At 38.6% G+C, this 21,887-nt stretch overlaps 1 protein-coding gene across 1 annotated transcript in view; it reads left to right on the forward strand.

The window, feature by feature from the left end:
- BMPR2 (bone morphogenetic protein receptor type 2) overlaps positions 1-21,887 on the forward strand; it is a 100,843-nt gene that overhangs the window by 43,392 nt on the left and 35,564 nt on the right. The window contains exons 2-3 of the mRNA XM_054277650.1: positions 8,717-8,890; positions 10,149-10,328. Coding sequence (XP_054133625.1) covers positions 8,717-8,890; positions 10,149-10,328 — 354 coding nt within the window. The remainder of the gene's footprint in view (positions 1-8,716; positions 8,891-10,148; positions 10,329-21,887) is intronic.

Consider the following 21,887-nt stretch of genomic DNA (forward strand, 5'->3'; position numbering starts at 1 on the left):
TTTATCCTCCACTAATGTGTTTAGATGAGTAGATTAGATTCTCCCTTAAGTGAGTGTTAAACATATTCTATGATTTGACACTTTTATGGTATTTAATGGTTTAATCATGTTTTATGCTAATTTGCTTCTACTTAGGAGTAGTCTACTTAGGAATATTATAATATATAATATTCTGAAAAATCAGCTTTTTCAGAAGACTTTTTGTATGTGCTTGGACCCTTGTGTTTCCATATAGAACACACAGACTGGATTTTGCTTTGATACAAAATGAAGTTTTTGGAAATTACTCTAAATTGAAGTCTGATGATAAAGATGAGTATTTTAAAGCTTAATGAAGTGAATGCTAAAATGCCATGACATTTTACTGTTTTTACAATACCAAGAAACTTGCTGCAGTCTCTTTCTTGAAAACCTTCAGCTATTTCTGAAGTGCCAAGTTGTGTGATAAAATGTCATCAGGCCTGTGTAATTACTGAACTAAGATACTGGTACAGTTTTTTTTAACATACCAGAGGGTTTTTTTCAGAGTTAGCAAGTGATATATTTGGGAATTTCATATTGGTCAGATTGATAACCTTTTTCCACTACCTTTTTGTTGTGTGCTTTTTGTTGTAATTCTGTCTTGTTGAAAATCAGGGGGACTTCAGCAGAGGGGGAAAAAGATGGAAGGTGGAAACCTGCTGGACTAGACAGACTCACACACTTAGGACATTTGTTTTTATTGTATAGCTGAATGCAGCTATGCAACGATGTTAAGGAAAATGCTGAGTCACTGTGAGAGGTAGATTCTTTGTCTTGTTTAGTTGTATACATTGTGGAGGAGATATTGTAAGGTGGAGGAAGCTCTGATTAGTGCTTCCTGTAGTCAAAGGTCAACTTGTTATGGCTGTAGTGGAGACTTTAGGACACTTGGGTTTAATTCTGCAGTTTGTCCTTCTCTGACCCTGGCTGAGTCAATATCCTCATTACAGGTTCAGCTCAAATCTCTTCCCATATCAGCTGAAAAATTCTTATCCTCTTGATGTAAAGTAGTATTAACTGTTCAAATTCACTTGACATTCTTGAATTTTGACCCCAAACACAGGTGTTGCTGGCTTTCTTGCTACTGTGTCTTGTTCTCTTACTAGGTAGATAAAACTTTGCATCTGTAGTAATGTCTGGTGCTCATGAAGTCTGCACAGCAAGGTGGTCTGGTGATCCTCAGAAACATTTAGAAAGTTGTAGAAATAAGGCAGTGACATGGTTTATTGGCAGTAAACTCAGGTATTTTTTCATAAAATCTGGCAGTGTTTGGGAACGACATAATTTGTCAGCTGCTAGCAATAAATCTCTGCCATCGTGGTTCTTTGCTGCCTGGCTTCTCTTGCATAAGCTGGGTTCTTCTAAGGCAACACTTCTTTTGAGAGTGAATTGGGTAAAAGGAGAACAAGGCCTTCAGTACAGAATTTGAGTTGACAATTTACTTTTTGGCCTCTCCGTAATGGCTATTTACATTGATTCCAATTGGTGAGATTGCTGGTGTGGTGGATGCATCTGGTCAGAGATGTACAGCACTAATGTAAGGCTGCAAGGGGGGCACATTTTGGTAGTCAGGAGCCAGTGAGGTTGTGCCAGGAGGGGCAGCTGGTCCCAGAGGAAGCTATGGACTGTGTACCAAAGTGGTCTGAGACAGCAGTGCCTGAGTGGAAAGCAAAATGTGAACCTTTTGCACAGCGTGAGTCAGTGCAGTTGCCACATGGTCTGGCTCTGTTGCACTTATTTAGTGCTAGCAGACCACTGGTTCTGCAGAATGAAGCTGAAACAATGAGATACCCAAGGACTGTTAAAGACGACGCAGCAGGAAAAGGCTCCACTGATGTCTCCATTGCTGCTTGTAGCCCCGATCAGCCCACAACACTCTGTTAGAAAGTGAGCAAGGGAAGAAAACAGGTTTCAAATTTACTTGCTTGCTTGAAGGCTAGATTGAGAAGGAAGGACCATGTATATCCATGTACAGAAAAAAGACACTTGAATTTTCTAGTCTGTTTCAAGGGCAAAGGACCTTGTAGTTAACATAAGTTATTTTGTCATCTGCCTGTGCAGTCAATCACTTTGAAATGGGTATCAGTACAAGCATTCATTTCAGTTTTGGCACTAGTTCTCAGTCAAAGCCTGGCTCTGTTTAATTGCCAGCATTTGAAACTGTGATGTTAGTCAGCAAAAGCAGACAAAACCAAAATAATTTTCATCAACGAAGGCTAAGGGCGTGCAGTGTACTGTGAACAGATTATTTCAGATTTTAACACCAAGTGTAAACTGTAAAGGGTTACTTGTCAAAATATATTTTACAGTATATCTTGAGGTACATATTATGTCCTGTAACATAGTTAAGGATTATGATGGTTTTTATTTCCCCTCCTTTTCTTAGGAGGGGAGGAAAATATGTAAATTTACCACAGATGTAAATTTCTGAAGCATTTTTCTTTACTTTCCTTCCTCCTTCCTAGAAGTTCTGCTGTATTCTCTTGTGCAAATTTCCATTGTTTCATCTTCATGTCTTTAAAATGTGAGTCCAGTGGTTGTGTAAAGCAATAGGCTGTGCAGCCTGCCTGACCAAACATTCCCAGGCTTTGTGTTGCACTGTGCTGCTCCTGACCTCCTGCTCAAAAAGTCTCCAGGCCATTTCAGCTTGGTTTAGACCTTCATGTCCTCATGCCTAATCCTTAGGCAGACAATTTATTTGTTTTTCTAACCAGTCAGTACAGAGCTCTGCTGTTCAGTTGGTCAAACATGCTACAAAACAGAATACAGAAGTATAAATATGTGGAGGATTACCAGTAGTTTAGCTTTTTTTCCTCCCACTCTAAGTTGATATTGAGAGTGGTCTGTCTGGAGAAGCACGACTTCCTTCAAAAGACATCTGCTTATGATATATTTTAATATAAGTGGATACACATTTAGAAATATTTGTAATTAAAGCCTCTGAGGAGAAAAAGATAAAAAAAAGCAACAGAGTATTTGCTAAGTGATGATTTCTTCAAGATTCTATTTCTCTGTACATCACACGAGAATTCAGCTGTCAGTATTTGAAAAGATCCTCAGAGGAGCTTCCTGGTGTGTACCTTCCTTGGAATAGCACGTCTTCATGATGCAAACTATCTCATAACTCTGTCCCAAGGGCAATGATGTTTCCCCCTATTGTGTAAATAAAAGAGTTGCACAGAAAGCTGACAGAGCCAAAATAAAACAGGTTTTGTGTCTAAGGCTGTTCTGATGAAAATCTCACTAATTGAAAGGACAAGTTACAGAAAAAATGTCAATCTTTGAAAACAAATCTGATGCAGCCTACTGAGATTTACAGTTCAGTGTGTGGTGGTCTGTATTTAAAGAAATTCCATTACAGGCAAACATGCTCAGAAACCTTTTTTTGCCTTTTTTTTTTAAGTTGTCACCTTTATGGACTTAAAGGCAGTTGGTGTAATTACCAGCCAGGTACCCATGTGTGTGGTCTGTGATGCCAGCAGGTCTGCTCTTGTAGATTGCATGCAGGTTTGTCTTCAGACTGTTCTCACATTCTTTTATTTGTCACTGTTGAGTCACAAAATGTTTTGCCTGGCATTAATCATAAAGTGGCAAGTGTGTTATTTATCTTTAATCCCAATGATTAGATCATAGAGTAGCATTCAAGTAACATTTGAGTCCTTTTTTTGTTCCTTTCCCACTCGCTTCACAGTTGATGTGAATTCTGTGTACTGCATTGGATAGATGCAGGGTCAGGAAGCATCACTGAAGTACTAATGAAAGTGACTTCCGATGCTATTAATGAAAATATGACTCATGTTCTAAGGATTTGCAGTTGGATTGCTGTAACTTTTGGTATTTCTCTTTCATTGTTTTCAGTAGTTGTTTTCCTAGAACATGCAGTGATCATGAAAGAATTACTATATTAAAAACAATAGCGATGTATTCATTTGATTAAACTCCTGGTATGGATGAATGGTGTTCATTTCAACACAATAGATGCACTTGGAATTTTCTTCTGATCTTTGCTGTTCAGAAATATCTTTAGTGGGGAAAAAAGGCAAATACTCAGATAGTAAACATCTCAGGATGTTTTTGTAGTGAACAGACAGAATTCACTTATCAGTGTGAATCAGTTCTCTGTTTCTGAGCAGCTGGAAATAACATCATGATTACAGGGAGAAAATAGTGAAAAAAATCTATATAGCGTTTTTTCTGTCATTACATTAATATTTCTTTTTGTTGACAATAGAACTGAATAAGATGGTAAATCACATAAAACCCTGAGCTGTATGCCAGAAGGAAATTCCTGAAGCCCTGGTCCTCTTTTTCAGGGCTGTATAGTGGTGTGGGGGTGAACTGTATGCCCCCAGACCACTGCAACAGTAACCATGAGCCACAGGATGGACTTGGGAAACAATGGGCTATTCCCAGTTCCTTTGTGATTCCAGGGAAGTAATTTATTGTAGTCTGCTTACCCATTCTTGGAAAATGACAATAAGTTTTCACAGTCTGATTCAAGTAAAGTCTGTTAGAAGTGTGTGTGGTGGTCGGACTCACCAGTAGTGGCAGCCAAGCAGGAAAGCTGAGAACATTTACTGATTCTTAGATGACTGCTTGGAGCACCCATATTCAATCCAAATGCTACTTGTGTTTGTTTCTGAAACTGTATATAAAAATGTATTTTTGTGTACATAGAAGTGTAAAATGGGCTGGGGAGCAGCAAAACTCACTTTGAGGTTTGTTTTTTTTCTGGTTTGTGATAGAGAGTTGAAGAGCTTGCCGTGCTCTTGTTGGCTTTTTCCTTGGTAGAACTTGTGGGAATGGTGCTTGCCTTCTTGTCTTTGTTAGAAATCTCTGCAGGATGAGAGAACAGAAGCTTGAATTTGTTTTATTACTTCTATTGAAGTATTTTGACATAGTTTGTCTGGTATGCAAAGACAAGAGGAATGGAAAATTGACATTTCATTATAAATCCTTCATAATTTCTTGTTTAAGTTTTGTTGTCCTCTTCAGTGTCATCCTATCTGTTGCTTCTGCAGTTTCTCCAGTAGCCAATTTTTCAGTGGTGTATGACATGTAGGCATTTAGTTGCCATTTATTTATTTCAAAATCTCTCATGAAATTTCATTAAAGGGTCAATTAGAAAAGATCTGAATGTGTGATGAGCTCAATGTGTTGAACAGAGTTTACTATGAAATTACCATATAAAGGTAAATTCGGAGTTTTAAAGGATGGCTTCAGCCATGCAGTAGATGTGCTGTGAAACGTATGCTGCCACTTTGGTGCTAGGTCTTAGTTGTGTTTGTGTGCTGGGACATTTCATGTCTGGGCAGATACACTGCATAGCTTGATCTGTAAATGAATGCCTTCTGCATTTTGCTGATTTGAGGATACACTGCTGGTGCATCTTGGGTCTGTGGCATCTGTAAGGAAAAGGGCACTGCACAGTGAACTGCTCATGGCTCCCTAATATCTGGCGAGCACACACGTCTGCAGGGACTTTGCCCTTCATGTTTCTGACAGGTAGCAAATGAACTGGATGGATCAAATAAAGTAGTTCATCAGCCTCAGTCTTCATAAGCTAAGTTATTTATTTTAATTGCTCTTGTTGTTTAATGAGGATCTTAACATTAAGGTATTTCCTCGGGTCTGTTTGGATCTATTTGAACTGATGACAAGCAAGAGAATCCAGTAGTTCTAGTCTTACCCTACCATCTTGCCTGCCTTGGAGACTAAAAAGAGCCCAGCTGAGAAATAATTTTTGTGTCTTGTTTGCTGCACATTGGAGACATGCAAGAATTGCAGAATGGTTGAGGTTGAGAGGAACCTCTAAAGGTCATCTGGTCCAACTCCTTGCTGAGGTAGGCTCACCTAGAGCCAGCTGCCTGGGACCATATCTAGACAGTTTTCAAATATTTCCAAGCATGGAGAAACAGCTTTGGAACTGTTTCCAGCTAAGCTGCTCCAGAGTGTGTTAGTGGCTGCCCTCAAGCATTGCAGGTGCAGGGATCCCAAGGGACAGGGAGATGGGTTTCAGCTCAGAATGCACCCTGCATACCTGCTGCCTTCCTTGATGACTGAAAACTGACAGACAACGTCATCTATGTGGAACACGTGGAAATCCAAATGAGCAATGGTATTTCACCTTGAAGAGTAAGATTTCTGTTGAAATAGGTCAGCTTTTATAAAGAGGCACTCCAGCACTTTTGTGTGTGTTTTGTAGTAGTACTTTGTAGTACTTCTCTTGGGCAAGGCTTAAGGCATACAAACATACTCACCTGGGCTAGAGGCTGCTTTCAAGACCTGACCTAGAAGTATTCCAGTACTAAAAGTTTTTAAATCTGACTAGTTTCCACTGCCTGGAAGAAAGAAATCCCAGAGCAGGAATGTTCTGAAATCACAAGCAGTAACTAAAGCAGCTCATCTATTCTGTTGTTCTGCAAGATGGTTTCTGTACGTCTGAATGCCCTACCCAATTTTCTTCAGCATTACAGCTTCAACAATGAATGTACAGAGGACACAGAGAGAAATAAAGTAGCTTTTGTTCCATGTCCCCTGTTCTCCAGATGTTCCATGCCATCAGGGAAGGGGCAGGGGTCAGCAGAGTATTGCAGTGGGTACTGCTCCCACAGGGGCCGTGCTTCCCTGAGTTATAATCGAAGCAGGAATGTGCAGTGATCAGCATGAAAACTGTACTTCTTGGATGAGTAACCTTGATTTTTTTATTGGAAAAGTTTCCCACTGAGATCATCTGACGTTAAATTGTGTCAAGTTCACCCGTATTTTTATTGCTTTGCAAGAAAATTGATAGACAATCAGGTAGCTAGCGCTGTGTTGTGTTTTCTCATGCTTGCCCCATCCTCCCCTCTGCTGGTATTCTTATAGGGAAATGCAGTCTTTTTAAATCAGAAAAGCCTTTGGTAGTTACTTTTATTTTCTGTAGTACATGTATGGTTGGATAGCATCTAGCATGATTCTTAACAGCTTCTCTTTTTTTGGGTGTGTTCTCATATTCTTACCTCTGAATCTTGATCCTAGGAGTTTTATAGAAGGATTAAGCGACCTGAAAAGTGAGCAATTAAAGCTGTCTCAGTTGGTGGTGCACAGACACGATACATGTCATTATTTTTTGTCTGAGTCCAAGGCAAACTCAAAATGTTTTGGTTTGTTTTGGTCTTTTTTCTTCCTCTATTAGTTCATGGCTTCAAAGATTTTTTTTTTTTTTTAACATATTGAGGTATTATTAAAGTGGACTTCCTGGAAATTACTTTTCTTTTTAAATAGGGAAACCAGATTTGTGTGGCTGTTTCATAAATTCTGTTCCTTTAAATCAATTTTTCACAAAGGCAAGTTATGAAAGGGCTTATCTTGGTGCAATTTGAGCATTTTGTAAACAACCAGATCTTGGATGGCCTTAGCCCCACTCAGCTATCATATGCAAGCGGTTTTAAAACCTTCCTACTGTCCCTCAGAGCAGATGTGTCCTATTTCACAAGGCTTGTATACTTTTGTCCCATTGTGTCTTGAAAATTATAATTCTGTGACAGTTTTTTCTCCTTTGACTTTCCACAAAGTGAGTCAGATGCAGCTCCCTTACGGCAGTGGGTGCTGTCCTTTGCTGCGCTGTCTCTTGGCCAGTGCCATGTCGTGGAGCAGAGAATGCAGCACAGATGCTTCACGCCTGGCATACTCAGCTGTTCTGAGAATAAAACTGCAGCGTGCAACTGGCAAGTTCTGCTGCAGGCAGCATGTGCTGGCTGTTCATGTGTGACCTTTTTGTACTCAGTAACTTGACTAACTCTGCTCAGAGAGTTTTTTTTAAAAAATCGGATGTGAAATTTAGGCAACTGACTTTCTGACCAGAGTTCAGAGAGGTGGGTGAGCAGCATGGACTGCCAGCCAGGTTCTTAGAGTGCGGGAGCTGCAAGGGGTTGAATTACACTGGCTTAAGAAGTTTCTTTCTCCTCAGCTGAAAGTTTTGCCCCCACTGAGCTGACATGCAGCTCAACGGATCACACATGCTCTGCCAGACCAGTAGAAAAATCAGCTAAGTTGTGGTATTTTAATTACTGCTGCCACACCATAAACTGGGAAACACTGAATGCTGGCCTGAATAGTGCAGCAATCTATAGTTGTCTCAGCATAAAGGAATTACAAATTTTGACTCCTAATGAATAGTAACAGCCTTAAAAGTGAGACACGTGTATCCAGGTCTCTTGGTTTTTCTTACCCAATCACCCCAGCTGGTGACACTGTGAAGCAGTGTTCTTGCAGTAAGTCTGCTTGGCTGAAACATGGCTTCTCTGGGAGTAGTGCTGAAGAATGATCAAAGAAATAAACCATCTGTGAGAAGATATTTTATACAGGACCTTTAATAATTTACAATTACATATGCTGTAATTTTACTTGAAGTTCAAAATCTCTTTTACCCAAAAGACCAATCTACTTCATCTTGCATCTTTTTGCTGCCAATGCTTTGTTGAGAGTTAAAGAACTGGATGAAATCTGGTTGTTGAAAAATGTACTACAAATTCTTACTGTGATTGGATGTTTGCTGAGCTGTACTTCTGAATAGCATCTAAGTGCCTTGTAGTTACTCATCTAGCTTTTTTTGAATGCATCTTTTCAGAAGGCCTTAATAATCTCTTTATTAAAGTTAATATTTAATGCATGGAATCACTGACAAAAATGATTTTTCTTTCTTTGGCTAAAGCTACCCAGAGTGAGGAGCGGCTGTGTGCCTTTAAAGACCCCTATCAGCAGGACCATGGAATCAGTGAGAGCCGAATCTCCCAGGAGAATGGCACAATTTTGTGCATGAAAGGTAGTACCTGCTATGGACTTTGGGAAAAAACAAGAGAAGGAGACATACATCTTGTAAAACAAGGTATGTAACAGTTCAGTTTTAGTGCAGTAGTTTTGTTACTTATTTCCCTTCTTTGTGATCTAGCCAGCTCATCCAAAGCTGCGCAGCTGCAGAACTAGACTTCTTGCACATTGTTGAAATGCATAATTTTAAACTCCCATTTAACTGTTTTAAATGTGAACAGAATTTTTGTTTGAAATTAATAACTTCTAAAAGAGACCAGAGACATCAATGTACAGTTGAAAGAAGAAGCATTCAAATTTCTTCCTCATCCAGAGGAAGATGACTTTCTTGAATTTCAGTATATGAATTGATATAATGATAAATTTAACAGAAAGGGTCTTATTACGTAAAAAGTGTATATTCATATTGATTGGATGTTTGCTTACAAAGGAAATTGCAGCTATATTTCAGATATCAGTGCTGCTCTGTGGGGAGAATGAAGGTAGAAGTGTGGAGGACCTTGCAATTTCTGGAGACATGTTTTGATTATGATTCTCAGGGATTCTTCTCTTTTTTACTTGGATGCAAGTTAATGTAGTATAATGCTGAATGAAAATGCAGCTGGTGTTTACAAATAGCCTGTGGAGCTGTAGTCCATGATTCCTGTTTGATCTGGCAATCTGCTGAAGGGAGCAGCTTGACTCCTCACCTCTGCCCCACTGCTGCCCCTTTCCCTTCCAGGTATTTGTGGATAAATGACATTTAACTGCTGTTGACCATGCTTGGGAATGAACAGTTGCTGCAGGGACAAAGGACCTGGTATGAACCAGGCAATAGGCTGTGGTCCTGTAGAAAAGTCCAGGCAGTGATGCTGACAATGAGGAAGGGCAGAATTTTGAAAACTATGCAAGAAGCACCAAGCTGTAGATGCAGTCTTGTGGCCTAAGGAAGGGATTGGGTCACAACTCATTTAGTCTGTGGACTAGAAAATGGTGATATGGTCTGTGGTATCAGAGAGATGAGGAATAGCATATTTCTGCTTAGAAGGCTCAGAAATTCAGATTTTATCATAGTAAGGCAATAGCTGGACATTGGCCTTCTTCCCTGCCCACATTTTCTTCTCCTTGACCATGGGGAGTTCTAAAAGAAATTCTTCAGGTTTTGGTTTAAAAGATGGTAGTAAAGTCAGACAAGCAGATTATGGTAACTGTTCTCACCCCATTCTGTAATGTTTAATCAGGTAATGTATGGATTTCTGTAGGTGTGTTGATCCAGTCAGTAGAATTAATTTTATTATTACTTGGGGGAAAAAAAGGTCATTTGCTTCTTTTTGCAGGTTGCTGGTCTCATATAGGAGACCCACAGGAGTGTCACTTTGAGGAGTGTATAGTTACAACCACCCCTTCCTTGATTCAGAATGGAACATACCGCTTCTGCTGCTGTAGTACAGACTTGTGTAATGTCAACTTCACAGAAAACTTCCCACCTCCTGACCCCACTGATACAACACCTTACAGTAAGTCAGATCTTTGTGTTTCTGTCTTTGCATGGTATAAAGATTTTAGGGAAAGAGCCTTCTTTTTGTGCTACTGTTAAATGTGAAACCTGTGATCTTTCTGTGTCACAGAGATGGCAAACAGAGCAGATCCTTCCCTTAGGAAGTTTGTCACACTCATATTCCACATTGTTCCACAAATAATGAGCTAAATGCTTACAAGAGGATTGTTTGTATTGGCAAATGCTGAATACAGTTTATATTTTTCAAAATGGTCTGTAATCTTGTGTGTTTTGATATTTGGATGCTCAACCTCATAAGCCTGTGCAGGTATTCAGAAGATTCATGACTTTGTTGAGAAGAGGCCAGTGGTTTCATTAACACTATGGTACCTTTGGAAAGTTTGGCCTGTCTGTTCAGTCATAAATCACAGGTAGTTTTGAGTGGTAGAACTGGTCTTGTATCACAAATTCTCTCTAACAGTCTCTGAAATCTGACTTCTTTCTTTGACATATCTCTGGTAAGGGCTAACTTCCACATAATGTTCAAAGAATATTAGTTTGAGCAATGTAATTTTCTTTTCAGTTATTTATTATCAAATCAGCCCAACATACAGATCCAAATCAAGGGATCAGACCCCTTAACCTGGTAAGACAGAAGCAAGATCATAATTAGCAGGTACACTGTTACACTGTGTTCCAAAAGTTAAGAACATGTAAAGAGGCTGAGTTAGTGGCCTAATCTAAACATTTGGCTAACCTTCTCTAAATAAGAATTGTGAAAAGGAAGTTGAATAAAGTTAGGTATGTAAATGGAGGTACAACTGCTCTGTATGTCAAGAGCTCTTTATCGGTGGAAAGTATTTTGGGAAATGAAGGTGTGTAATTGGATAGCATTTACAGCTGTAGAATGCCAAATGAATAGCTTGTGTTTAGGAATGATAGTGTTTGAATTAGCTTCAGTGTGAAGATGCTGATAGTTATCACGGTGCTTTCTAAAATGGCTGTAGGGTCTGGTATTTGTAAGGACATTGGATCAAAATGAGGGTTTGGTTTGGCATGCTAAAAACCAGTGGTCTTTAACTTGGAAAGTGTGTACAGTATGAATGGGTAAAGAAGTTGCTAAAACATTTGGTTGACAGTACTGTTTGTAGAACCAGTGAACAATCACCATTTGGAATCAGTGTCACTGTGCAGTGCAGAACAGACTCTGCTTGACTTTGGTAAGAGTCATGCCCAAATGTAACTGGAGTTAGTGTTGTGCAGGGAAATTAGACAGGAGGAAGAACACCTGTAATGGTAATTCCTTGTCCCTTTCTGTCTCCCCAAAAGAGGAAGACCAGGTTATTACCAAATGATTTGGGCTTGTTATTCTCAAAGGATAAAAATTACAAGCTGAATTAATTCAGTTGTTGAGTGATAAGATCACCAAATAATTTTAAATGGATTTTTTGATACCAAAAGATCTATCTTGATTTGCAAAGGGGTGGGGAGGATGGGGTGGATTAAATCTGTAACACTGTCCTTAATTCACCCAGCTGTAATTGAATGCTGCAGTGTACATTTCTACTGACTCAAACTGTTTTGTGTTATTGTGTCACCTTCCATTTTCATAATAGGCAAATTTGGCTTTAGGCATAAGCACAAGCAAAGGAGGTTGCTTCAGAGCACAGTGTCTGTCTGCTTTGACTGGGTTAGGAGATGGAGATGGGCCATTCCAGCAGCAAGGATGGCCTCGTTTACCACTCTGGTGTTTTGTTTGTGAAGCTCTACCAATGCTGCATCTGACAGGGATGGGGCTGCTCCTGGCTGTTGACATCCAGCACTCTGGTAGCACCATTCTGGAGGTACAGGATACTTGAGAAAGCTGCAGGGGTGAAAAAGCAGGGAGGCTGCAGCACACAGAACCCTGCAGTGTTACTGACCCACATTCCAAGTGGTGTTGTGTTCATGGTTTCTCAGCTCCTTCCAGAGCCCATTTTGGTGCTGTAAGATTATATTTTGGCACGTGTATTAAGTACAGAATTCTTCCTTTGGCAAGGTTGAGTTTTTACAGAATTGTTGGGAAGCTTTGTATTAGTTACTGGATACCTTTCTTGGGCACTCTTCCAGCCTTTCTGTTATAGTTGACAGAGTGCTGTGAGGACATTAGCAAGGTTAGCTGCACAGGCTGTGCCAATCTGTGTTTCCAGACCTTTTAGATTATTAAATTGATCAGGTCACAGTCACATGGGAAATCTTCTGCAGAAGGTTATTTCACTATAGCCTGTGAATTGTAAGAGCATTATTTTTCATCTGTATTTTTGATAAATAAAGTTCTTGAATGGCCCAAAGTAAGGTAGCAGACCCCCTGGAACTGTACTTACAATCCTGGAAATGTTGAAGTGGAGGTGATTGGTGTACAATTATGTGAAGCCTGATTAATTCTGCCAACAGTTAACTAAGTATTTGTAAATGGTTTTTTTCTCATTTCCAGTGAAATCATACAGAATAAAAAGTTCCTGGAATGACAAGCAGAAATTCTGCTGTAGCTTAAAAACTAATGGAACCTGAGGACCTTGCTGATGACCCTAATCAATTTAAAGCTTAATTTTTAAGGGAATTTGCAGTTGTTCTTTTCAAGATGTTTCCTTGCAGCTATATGAAGGATCTGTGGAAACAGCAGAATACTGTTAGGCCCTTGAGCTAAATCCACCCAGAAAAAGAATGGAATAAAACAATTACTTTATACAATCTTTTGGTTGCCATTTTTCTATGATACTTAACAGTGGTGTGTTGAAAGATACAGCTAGACCATAAATGATTCAAGAAGGACAAAATTAAGATCTTAATACATGTTAGGTATATCAAATTATCATTGTTGTGACATCTAGCAATTAGAAAAATTAAGTGTAACATGTAAGATAATGTCAATGTTGTTTTTAGGATGTCAAAACATTTATCTCACAACTGTATCTGTGTAGAACAGAACAGTTTGTTGTTGTTTTTTTTTAATTTATGTTTGATTAGAGTATAAATACATGTAATCCAACCTGTTCTGTAACAAAATTTTTATACAAATGAAAAATAAGATTGAGGACAAACAGGTTCTAGAAGCCTGAAATTTAATCCTTACTGCTTCCTAATGCACAGCTGGTAATTTAAAACAATCATACATTGAGTAGTCATAATATTCATCTCTTCTATCTTAAAGATAATCCAGGCAGATTTGAGTAGCTGTTGGTTGCTAATCCCTCCAGCTAGAATTTTGCAAATATTGTAGGATGGGTGATAGTCTAGAAGCCACAGTCTGGAGTTATTAAAAAGGCAGAGATTAAGATAGCTGTTTCCTGATGCCAGGAGAAGTAGTGGTTGGGGAATGGTGTCTGTTTCTCATTTCAAGATTTGCCTGTGGAGTTTGGAGCTGCTCAAATGCAGACGTTCAGAAACAACCACTCATCCTCTGTCTTTAACTTGCACTTTTGCAAGACAAGGGAAAGATGTGCTTTCTTCTTCTGTGATCAATCTCTCATGGATAGATTCACTCTTCTTCCATCTTATATTTTCAGCCAGTATACTCATATACCCCTTAACACTGTCCAAAAGGGGCCAACTGTGGCTTCTTGGGTCAGTGTGTTGAGATGTATTTACTTTGTTGGCCTTGTCAAATATTTAGTTTGACATGCTAAATATCTGCCTGTTATGACTACAAAATGCCTCCTAAATTCTGAGACTGTTTTGAAGACAAATTTATTAGTTCTTCAATCATTCATAATAGCCAGTTGAATAGAAATTAAGTAGCTAAAGACTTAAATGATCTCTCTTGTTGGTCATAGATATATTGCTGTAATGAAACATTCACATTAAAATAACATCAAGATGAAAGAGCAATTTTTAATTATTTTTTCCCTCAAGGCTGCTTCCTGGTGCTGCAAATAAATTAATGTAGCAGCAACTGAGTGTTAAGAATGTATTTTTCTATGACAGGTGTTGTATTTGTGTGATATGTGGAAAAAATCCCTGGCAGCAACAGTTGAGCAGTTACTGGTACATGTGGTTGAATGTTGTATAGGGTTTTCATCTCATAACAGCAAAGGGCAGCTGCTACTTTTGGAGGATTTAGGAAACCTCTTTTAAATAAGAGCGCTGAGTTTTGGATAGAAAGAGACCACCTCACACTGTCAAGGAAGTTATTCTTCACTCTGTAACACTGATAACAGGCTTATCTTTCCAGTGTAACCTTCTTGCCTCTCTTTGCCAGCCTTCTTGCTCTGTACATGAAATAGCTATGTAAAAGTCTGTCTTGAAGGGCTCATGGAATTGTATGGAAACTTTGACATACACTGCAATTAAAAAAAAAAGAAGTAATTACAAATATATGTGGCTGGGACAGGTTAATTATGGTAGTAATGAGACAGTTTTCATTTAACTATTGTTTTTGAGAGGCAGCAGTTAGACTCATGTAGCCATGGGCGTGTGGCCCAATCTAACTCCCACTGAAGCTGAATTAGATCATGTCAGGCTAATTTTGGAAAGTTGTAACCCTGCTCACTCTCAGTTGTCTTGAACTGCTTTTTCTGGAGAACAGCATCCAATATTAATTTATAATTGAAATGCATTTACTTCAGCTGGGTTGCAGCACCTGAGCAGCTACATTTGTAGTCTTTAATTTCTGATCTGCCTAATCTAAAAAAACACTCTGTAAATAAACTTTTTCCTTCATGTGCATTATTCTTTTTGTTTTAAGGTGATTTAGATGTAGAGGAAATGACAAATCTTTGCAAGGTGGCAGATCTCAGGTTTTAAAAGATGGAGGTGGGAGTGATCTACACAAGGAATAAAACTTGTACCCTTGAAATGACTGGGGGTCAGTGAGGCAGCTATTCCTTCAGTGAGGAGGCATTCTATAGTAAGACAGTAATTAAGGGCCTAAATATTTAAAAAAAAAAAAGAAATTTGCTTTGAGACAATTAAGCATTTGATGCAAGAGGATGGTACTGTACCTCTGAGGAAGTTGCTTTAGGGTGCTGTAGAAAATGAAGTTGCTGAGCTGCTGAAGGAGATACTGGTGAATGTGCATGGAGATTTCTTAGTCTCTCTGTTAAGAGATTGCATGTGGAGCAACTGATGGAGGGAGAAAATGAAATGTAGGGCTTTTTTAAAGCAATTTTTAAGTATACTGGATTCATTATGAAATATTTTGATTTTTAGCCAGCTGTTAACAAATGTGTATTCTCCTGAACCTTCAGTTGCCTTTCTGTCTAAAATTTAGTGCTTAGTGGGGTGTTTTTGCTGTTTATTTGGTTACAGGAAACTAATTAACTTTGGAGGGGGCTGTGACACTGGGTGCACATTGCTACAAATGCTTAGTGATAAGCTTTCAGAAATGTTGGCTAATTAAGGCTATGTCTTGTATCATTGCAACTGAGGGAAAAGTGATGGTGAACTAGGGTAAGGGAGAAAGAGTAGAAGTGAAAGTTTTTGCAGGAGGCACAGTATTAAAGCAATTGCTATAGAAGGTTATTTAGAAATTCAAGTGAAAGCCTTAGCTTCTGTAGAACCAGTGCAATGTTTTGCAAGTCTCTCAAGATAACTGGTAATGCTTGTCGAATAACTTCAGTTTCCCATTAAAACTGAATCTATCAAAAGCAGAATCTCTTAAAGATTGTTGGTAGCAGCACTTAGCTGTTCTAACTTCTAAGACATCATAGTCTCCTGAGATTAAATTTGAATCTTTACTGAATTTAAAAGTAAAGCTTTGATGTGAAATTGGAGTCTTGCATATGAAATGTTAGCTGTGAACGCAGAACATACTTAGGCAGAAAACTGTATGTGTAAATTTTTTCTCTTACAAAAACATTTAATCAGGAAGATGAAATTGAAGTGTTTTACTTGCACTGACATTGAAATGTTTTGGAAATGTTTTTAAATTTCTGCTATGCACCAAACCCACAAAATGCTGAAAACCATGTTAAAAGAACAAACACGTTTGTTTGAAAAAGCAGAAACATTTCAAATATTATTTTTACAAAGACACCAATAACCCCAAACCCAAACACTCTTTTAAATTTTTTTTCCTTTTACGAGTATGTTCCTTGCTGCCTTGTCAGCCTCCTGTTGGAGCACACTTGATGGGAAAGGTAACTGCAGGAATTAGTAGTGCATTGGGACCTGGAAGGCCATGAGCAAGGATCTTCAGCAAAGTTCTCTTAAAAATATGCTGGAATCTAAATTTTTTTGGATGCGAGGTGGGATTTTTTCTATTTCTTGACATTGCAGTGTAGTGTGTTTGTTAAGTACTAGAGCTGTATTTGTGCTTTGTTTTAGGGGGCTAAATGTATTTTTCTTGAGTCCTTAGAGATTGCAATTTCTCAAGTACCTGTGAGCATAACTTCTAGCTTATTCATTTGATACAATTGTCTGATCTGCATCTTTGTCACCCTTGAAGTAGCCTGCTTGTTTCTAGTACTGCACAGTGAATATTTTATTCATATTTAAGATCTAAAATTAAGAAAGGAAACACAAATTTTTTGTAATGTAATCGCTGGTTTTACCATCTTCAGTAATAGTGAAAACGTGCATTTTAAGTTAACTGGTATCTGTAAATAAGTGATTCACAGTCTGTTATCATGTGCAGTTCCTGAGGCACTAATTTGCATCTCAGCTGGAAGTTACTTGCTTATGTTTTATGCACTTCTAAGACTTTAAAGATCTGCAAATATCTTTGGGTAATACAAATATAGTAATGATGCTCTTTCCATTTACTGGGAATGCTGTGTACTGTCAGACTTTTATGTGTTGTATAATACATTCAATGTCATCTTTAGCTGATACCTTCTGTGACTGTGTGTTGGGGCTTTATTGTGAATGCCTTACAGACCCAAGGTAAAAGTAGATAAGGCTTCTAGGAATTATACTCTTTCAGAATGCTCTAGTGGAAAGCTGGACTGTAAATAATAAAGGTACCAGATAAGGAATTGTTTCACCTCATCTCAAGGCAAAGTGGAGAGTAGACAAGGATGCTATACTTTTCATGTCTTTATTCACATGCTGCAGTATGCACTATAATACATATATGCCATATCATCATTATTCTAAACAAACCCTATGCTGCTACTTAGTACAAATAATTTGGGAAATAGGTAGGAGAGCTCTCTGAAAGGCAGACTGACATATCAGTGCACTTTTGGATGACATACATAAACAGGCTTTCCAGTGGTGATAGGCTTCAGTAACTATTGCTCAAATGTTTTAAGGCAGGTGCTGTAAATTTTAATATTTCAGTGGGAGTTAAGACTACAGCTCTGTGAAAGCATTTCTCCTTTAAAGACTCATGAAATTTGTTTAGGTAACTCTGCTCAACAAAGCATACTCAACTGAATTAGCCAAGATAGTGTACATTGAAGTCATTGCCAAGCAAAATGGAAACACTGTTTATGTTTTGTGGATGTTCTGCTTGTCTGTGTCCCTGTGCTTTTTCAAATGTTTATTTTCACGTTGGCTGTGTTGATCTCCTGCTTTCCCTGTCTTGTCATGCTAAAGGCTCTTTGCACTGAGCCAGAATGGCAGAAATGGCTGTGTACAGGCTGCTCTGTGGCTCCAGCTCCTGACAGAGGGCATTAGCTTCAAAGTACTGCAGTTGTGTCTCCCTGGGCAGCCTGGAGCTGCTGGGCTTGCTGTGAACACTGTTTCTCACAACCCCCTTTGTCCTGCCGTGTTACCCACAGAGCATTCCTCAGGATTTTTAGCGTGGCTCTGCTCTGGTTTTCTTGAACAGTTTTGCAATGAATGGAGTTAAGATTAAAAGGCACAAGAGCTCTGTGAAGTTTGATTATAAAGCACTGCTAGGTGTTGCCAGCTACTACTAATAAATTCCTACCCTATGCCCAGCACAGTAATAGTCTTTGTCCTCAGACTACTGGCATAGTAAGAGGCAGACTTGGGAATGGAGCTGTTAAGTGCAAAACAGAAGATCACTTATCAATATTGGGTCATTTGGTGTTCAGTGCTATTGGGCTCATCTGTGTAGAACAGTGAAATGGATCATGGAAATCCTTTCATGTCTTTTTCTTGCTCCTTAATTAGACTTGTTTCTGTATTATGTGCTAGTTTGCTGACAAAAATCTGATTCTCTGTCATGGTTTTGAAATAGATACAATTTATAAAGAAAGCTTTAGGTTCTTGGCATTTGATTTAGAATAACCTGTTAGCCAAGCTGCTTTTCAGTCTTACCTGAGTTGCAGCTGTAGCTCTGCACAATGCCTCAGAGGAGACTGAAAGTCCAGACAGAAACTTAAAATATGTTGGCCCTTCAAAGTTGGTCATTAAGCACGTTTCCTTATTGAGCCGTTTTTGATAATTTTTTTTTCTTTATCTGAAAAATAATGTGGTCCAGAAAATCCAGTATATTACTTAACATTGATTTTTGGCTACTTTCCTTATGATACAGCAATCAATGTATCTTCAGAGAGAGTATGCTATCTGGAGGTAAAATGCTAATGACAGTGGCACAATCCTAGGAGCTCTAGGTAAATAAAGCATTTGCTTTTAAGAGTGTGATGTTGTTTCTAAGGACACTTGAATTACTTTTAGACAAAAGAGCTGGAGTTTTGTAGGTTAGCTGCCAGGTGGCTCCTGTGGAGCAGAGGCTGGTGCAGAGCAGGCTGTGGGTGGAGATGGCAGCATTGCCCCCAAAGCAGGGAGCAGAGCTGCAGGCAGCCCTTGCTGGGTTGGATCTGGCTTGCAGGTGCTGCAGCCAGAGCCTGAACTTGAGACTGTGCTTATCTTTGTATATATGCACTAAGAGACTCTTCTTTGTGTGATTTGATTTCTTTCTCAGCTGTGCCGGTGGACCACCTTCTGTTGGGGGTAGAAAAAGGGTTAGGAGCTATACTTGATGGAAGCCATGGATCATCTCTTTCCCTTCATCCTTTCATCATATCAGACAAAATCTTTGCATGTAGATGCATATTGGGGATCAGTGTTTTAAATTAGTTTTCCTTACAAGGAAAGGCTCACATCCTTATTAAAAGAGTGAATGGCAAATCAGCTAAGTGCCTCAAGTGTTTGGATTGTGAACATGTGACTAACTCTGGAATTCTCAATGTGAAGTTTCATAACTGGGCATCTAGCTCCTGACATATGTCATCCTTGCTATAGTTATCTCCATTATTTCTAAAGAACTGAAATGTCAGGGTTGTTTTGAAGTTGCCTGAGGTGATCTGTTGGCTTTCTGGGTAACAGAACACTCATGCTTGAAAAACAGAGTTCCTAGAGCATCCAGGGGAGCCAGAACAATCATTGTGCTCCTGGTTGTGTTACCCCTGATTATACACCACTTGCAGGCTTTTGCAAAGCTGCAGTTTCTAAGATGGAATAACTCCTGTTGTTGCTGTCCAAATGGAAGATGATGGCAGTGTATTCACTAAAATCTTGGTGAAGAGTCCTGTGGATGTAATTGTACTTAAACAGGGATTCAAGTTGATACCAAAGTCTGTTTATATTTGTGTTGGTTGTATAATGAAGAAAGCTTTCTGTGGCTAATAGGTCAGACTAGGGTGTGGTGAGTTCCTGAAAAAGTTATAAAGAGACCTGAATGAAGTTACAAAGAATACAGTTCCTCAATCCATTACTACTTTTGTATACCCATACTGAGTATTTCTTTGTCTTTTTATTTTATATTGGTATTTTGTGGTGTTACTTTTCTTAGTCATGCTGCAGTTTTGTTTTCTTTCTCTGATAGGTTTGGGAATATTCCTTTCTTCCTTATGTATTGAATTAGCTGTTGTTGATGTATACCATTCACTATTATTATTTTTGCTGGTTTGTATTTAATAAATAAAATGAATGGTGAGGTGTTGCTATGGACACTAATACATAAGCATTAGAGTTAGGACACCAAGTGTTGTGTCTATTTTTGTGTGCGACAGAGTCCTTTTTTGCCTTGTTGCAATTCTTATTTGGACTGAATTTTGTGGTAGGAGATCTCATTTTTCATGTCAGCTGTTTGAGGTCTGCAGATTTTTTTTTTTGTACTTTAGCTTCCATGTTTTCAGTATCAGAATAGGTATTGATCTTTCAAAAAACCAAACATCAGATTTATTTAGATAGTCCATACATTTCTTTCTCAGAAGACCTTGTTTGTTTATCAGTGTTTTATTTTTCGAATATGAGATGTTTTGTTCTGTAACACATTTCTTAATTTGAAAGAAATCAATATATTAATTAGCCTTAAAATATAACTTACTGAGTTTCACCCTGTTTCAGTTTGTGTTCTATACTTCCATGCAGAATCAATTAATGGAAAAACATTTGCTGTATAGATATGTGTGAGAGGGGGAGTTAGGAATTCAATCTTTAAGGGCAAGGAATGTACTGAAAGAGGGAAGTGTGAAGATTTACCATTAGCTTTGCTTTTTTTTTTTTTTTTAATTGTGCTTTAGCTTTTTTCTCTTATTTTGAAGTGGAAAGAGTTGTAATTTTCTGAGAGATGTAAGAACTTCTTTTTCTAAGACATTAATATCAAATTGCAGTGAGACAGGAGTTTATGATCCAGCTCTTTTAAATTCCTTTGAGATTCCAGTGAGGTGGACTCAGATGTTTAATCACTACAGTTTAATGCATTTATTTGAAAGGTTGAGCCTTTCAAAATACTGCATATATGTTTCTTGGCATTATTATTTCTTGAAAACTTCTGGAGTACCAGTGAATGATATTATACAGCTTTTGACTTAGGCATGGAGTTTTGCCTTCCCTCGGCCTGGTGGCATGAGGCTCATTTAGGATCTGCTTGCAGGCCTTTAAGTGTTTTCTGAGTCTAGCAAAAAAATTCCTTGTTCCAGACATTGGTATTGACTTAAAGCTATATATAGTTGGAGCAAGGGTGTAAGGTATCCTTGCATCCTGTGTGAAAACACTTCTCACTTTCGTAATGCTAGAGCAGGAAATACAAGTGTTGGAGCCGTAGCAGTGAAAGTAGTTCTTTCCCCCTATGCCAAATAAAAATATTTCTTTTTCTCTTATTTCTTTTTCTCTTTGAGTTGTGGTTCAGTGCCCTGTCTGTCGATGTGTTCACAAGCTGATATGTCTGTCTGAAGGAATACACTGCTGATATGTGCTCTAAACAGCTGAACCAACTGTATGGAGCCACTTGTGATCATTTTTGCTTGGCTGTAGCTGTTTCTCCTACTGAAGCATTAACCTGCTCTAAAAGTAGTGGTGCATGGAGAAATAGAGCTTTAAACCCCAATAAATTAATACTAGTGTAATAAAACAGAAGCACAGTTTTTATGTATGTATTCCTTTGACCTGGGGGGTTTTTCTCTTTAAAAAAATGAAAACCAATATAATACACACATAAAAACTTCAAAAAGAAGCAAAACCCAAATCCACCCCCTGCTCCCCAACAGAAAAACCAGACAAAATAACCCCCAAGCATGGAGAAAATACCCACATTCACACCAACATGAACTCCTGACAGGGTAGACATTCAAACTGCAGGAAATACAAATTGGTTGTATTCAAACTGTGGTTCTGTTTTTCTCCATTTCTGTTCTCTGAGGATATAATTGCAGTGACTAAGGCAAAATGGATGATGCTGAGC

Source organism: Melozone crissalis, unplaced genomic scaffold (assembly GCF_028551555.1).
Source record: "Melozone crissalis strain CALT ecotype California unplaced genomic scaffold, PUWL_Pcris_2 ptg000023l_1, whole genome shotgun sequence".
NCBI lineage: Eukaryota > Metazoa > Chordata > Aves > Passeriformes > Passerellidae > Melozone > Melozone crissalis.